General features: G+C 44.0%; 1 protein-coding gene across 1 annotated transcript; it reads right to left on the bottom strand.

Annotated features, from left to right (window-relative positions):
- Positions 1 to 508: 508 nt before the first annotated feature.
- On the bottom strand, positions 509 to 2203 carry LOC105049900 (uncharacterized). The gene has a single exon (XM_010929683.4). It carries the CDS (start codon positions 2051 to 2053, stop codon positions 734 to 736), a length of 1320 nt encoding a protein of 439 aa, XP_010927985.1. The 5' UTR covers positions 2054 to 2203; the 3' UTR covers positions 509 to 733.
- Positions 2204 to 3394: the final 1191 nt, after the last annotated feature.

The raw sequence follows: 3394 nt of genomic DNA, 5'->3' as shown, positions 1-3394 counted from the left end.
ATGCATGCAACAAGACATTACCTATTTTGTTCTCAGCCTCCTCATCCTAATACCATACACACGTAATGGAGGATAAAATCTAATATCTGAAGTACATGAAGATAAAAATAAACAATTGATTTAACCGAATCACTTCCAAGCAATTAATCATTGCAGCACTGTTAACTATTTGAAAAAACCGCCAATGAAGTTGTTTTAGCACTCCAAACTGATAATTAACGAACAGATTTACTGGACAAACCAAACTTGGTATGAGGAATCCAAAACAAAGAGCGTGGCCATATATGGATAAGTGTGCCAAAGCATGTGAACAAGCTGCAAGAATGGTTTTAGATGAAATTCTCACGACTAAGCTCCCATAACCAATTTATCAACAAAGCTCTCAATCAAGCAAGTACATTTTGTTTGGCTGGATGGCAGCTATGACAAAAGTTAATCTTAACCCATAAGCCTTCTTGCATCACAACAACAATAAATAAATAAATTTATGCAATGTAACAGTACCAGCTTTACAACAGCATTGACATTTATTCAGAATGGTTGATATACAATAACATCTTAAATATCCAATTCCCAACGGCTCATTGATAACTTCTAACAAAAAGTCTGATTGCCGCTACAATGTTTCTAAAGATAAAACAGTAAATTGCTACAACCTTGATTCAACAGCATCAGAAAATCCTGTCCACGCCACCATCATAAAAAAACAGGAGGACTGCTTTGCTTACACATCCTAAGCTTCAGGTAATATTTCAAACTCATACCTGAGCTGAGAATCTTCACCGGAACCACCACGGTTGGCCCTCCGTGCCTTCCACTTCTCGTATTCGGGATCATCCGTTGGCAACTCGAACCGACAAAGGGGGCATGTGTTCCGAATGCCGAGCCATGGCAAAATGCACTCCTCATGATAATGGTGGAAGCATGGAAGCCGCTTCACTTTTTCACCTACCAAAATCCCATCTTTGCACACTGCACAGACGTTGTTATTTTCATCAACATCTTCTTTCGTCATCATGACCGACGGGAGGTTCTCGACCACCGATTTGGCTGCCGGAGGACTACCCTTGAGAGAGCTATCATGGTCGGCAAATTGCCCGAACAGGACCTCATAGGCCTCATAATCCGAGGTGTAGACAAAGCCCTCATGGTCGTCGACGAAGAAGGATTCGACATCCTCCGGGTCTAAATGGTTCCTCCCCAAGTTATTCACAGCTAAAAGCACCTCCCAATCTATATTCCGAATCACATCTTCCTCCTGTTCCGCTTCATCGTGATTTCGTTCCCTGACTCCATTGGATATCTCGTTGTTGCCAACGATCATGATACTTAGGACATCCCTCTCCTCGAGTCGGTCATCCACCTCCTCCCATTCCAATTCTATGTTAAGGTCCCTCCTTTGTTCCTCCAACTGGAGGCAGTCCCAGCACAGCGGAAGGCCAAGATCATCGTTGATCCGATCCTGGGATTCGCCACCGTCGACGATCTGTTCATCGGAATCTGAATCCGAATCAAACCCAGCGATCCTCAGCCCCTCCGAATCAACAGGGCCTGCCCTGGAAAAATCGATAGATTCTGACGGCGAGCTCCTCCTTCCCATAAAGAAATCATCAGCCCCCCAATCGGAAACCACGACCTCCCGCTCCGCGCCCTCTCCATCTTCGTGACCCTCGAACCCCAATCCCAACTCGAGGTAATCTGATCTCACCTCCTCGGGGCCCTCGGATACCCTAAAGTCGGGGGATTGGAGGGTTTCCCGGAAGGGAACCGTGGTGGCGCCGATCGGGCGGGTGGAGGAGTGATCGAAGAGATCGAAGGCAAGAGAGGCGTGATCGTCCGAGGAGTCGAAATCCTGGTCGGAATAGCCCGGATCGGACGGATCGGGGGTGAAGAGGTCGGCTCCGAGGGCGCAGCGAGTGGTGCCCCTCGAGGCGGTGGCGGAGGCCCACGAGAGGGGCGAATCTAGGGTTTCGGGCCGGCCTTCTTGCTCCTCGATCTCATCGGCAGCGAATTCTTCAAGGGGAAGAAGGAAGAGATCGGAAGCCTCCGCCATTAGTGGTTGCGAGAAAGAGAGGGCAGGGTTCGGAATTGGGAGCGGGATGAAGGGGAGAGAGCGCGCTTGTGGAAACGCTCGCTCGCTCCGCGGTCGGGTGTCGGTTTCTATTTCAGCGGGGAAAGGAATTCAGGTGCGATCCACGTGATTAAAGGGATGGGGGTGGGTATAGAGGTAGCGTTGGGTCAGGTTATAAAGTGACCCGGTTAGGTCAGAAAAGCTCAGACTCGATCTGACATCTCTATTAAATAAATTAGATTTTAAAATATAAATTTATTTTATTTAATAAATAAATAATTTAATTTGATTTATTTAATATATTTAATAAATAAATAATCTATTTATCTAATCTGATCCGAACTTGTTTAACCAATGTATCTAATGGTTTTGGGTATAAATCTTGGATTAAGATTTGAGGCACCAAGAAACCACTTATGAAACTAAGATGAGAGAGAGATGGACTTATGATGAAGAAAATGAAGGTCTAGTTATCGTGGGAAGGTGGAGAGGGGTCGATTTGCTGCAATACCTATGAGGAGCGAAGGAGAAAGAAGGGCCCAAACTCTCATGCATATCCTTTCATATTTTTTTGAAATCCACTAGTACTCGAAACGTCTCATCCCTTTTGATTGCCAATGCCTAGACCATCCTCACTAGACGATAATGGATTACATTAGAGACTACTTATTGGAATTTGATTCCTCCTCTGCCATCAAGAATTATGCCCCTATTCCTCGCATCAATCTCCTTGAGATGATCGTCGCGACCAAACAAGTGATGCGGAAAATCAAATCTTAACTTGAGCATGGATCTCGAGCTCCCTGAGGCACTATTCAGGAGATCTATCAAAGATGTTGCCTTTGCTTTAGTTATCGTCTATAATAAGGTTCTTCGAAGGGTGGAAGGTCTTGAGATCGCTTCTTTTGATAGGAGAGAGGCGTAGAAGAGAATTTTTCTGGAGGAGTTATTGAAGGGCATAGTGGTCTTAAAATACAAACCTTGGCTAAAGATGGTACATATCACATACACGTAATTGGAACAACTCATATTTCTCTATCACCAATTGCAATATATTGGTGGATAAAGACGGCTAGACGAGTGAGCATCTCAAGACTCAAAGGTAGTAGGTTAGTATTTTATAGTTAATGGATGTTAAATAGGTAGTTGACCTGATCCTATCCATATAATAAATGAGTTAAACAGGTTAAATAAGTTAAAATATTAGAATTTGAATCTGGCTTAAATAACAAACAAGTTAAATGGGTCATTCATTTATGATTTGAATCTGTTTAGTCCAAATCTAAATCTATTTGTGATGGATCGAATGCGGATCAAGTTGAT

The sequence above is a fragment of the Elaeis guineensis genome, chromosome 8, assembly GCF_000442705.2.
Source record: "Elaeis guineensis isolate ETL-2024a chromosome 8, EG11, whole genome shotgun sequence".
Lineage (NCBI taxonomy): Eukaryota > Viridiplantae > Streptophyta > Magnoliopsida > Arecales > Arecaceae > Elaeis > Elaeis guineensis.
This window is presented reverse-complemented; position numbering and strand designations above follow the sequence as displayed.

Coding starts and splice junctions, on each gene's coding strand:
- LOC105049900 (XM_010929683.4), bottom strand. CDS start 2,053: ATGGCGGAGGCTTCCGATCTCTTCCTTCTTCCCCTTGAAGAATTCGCT.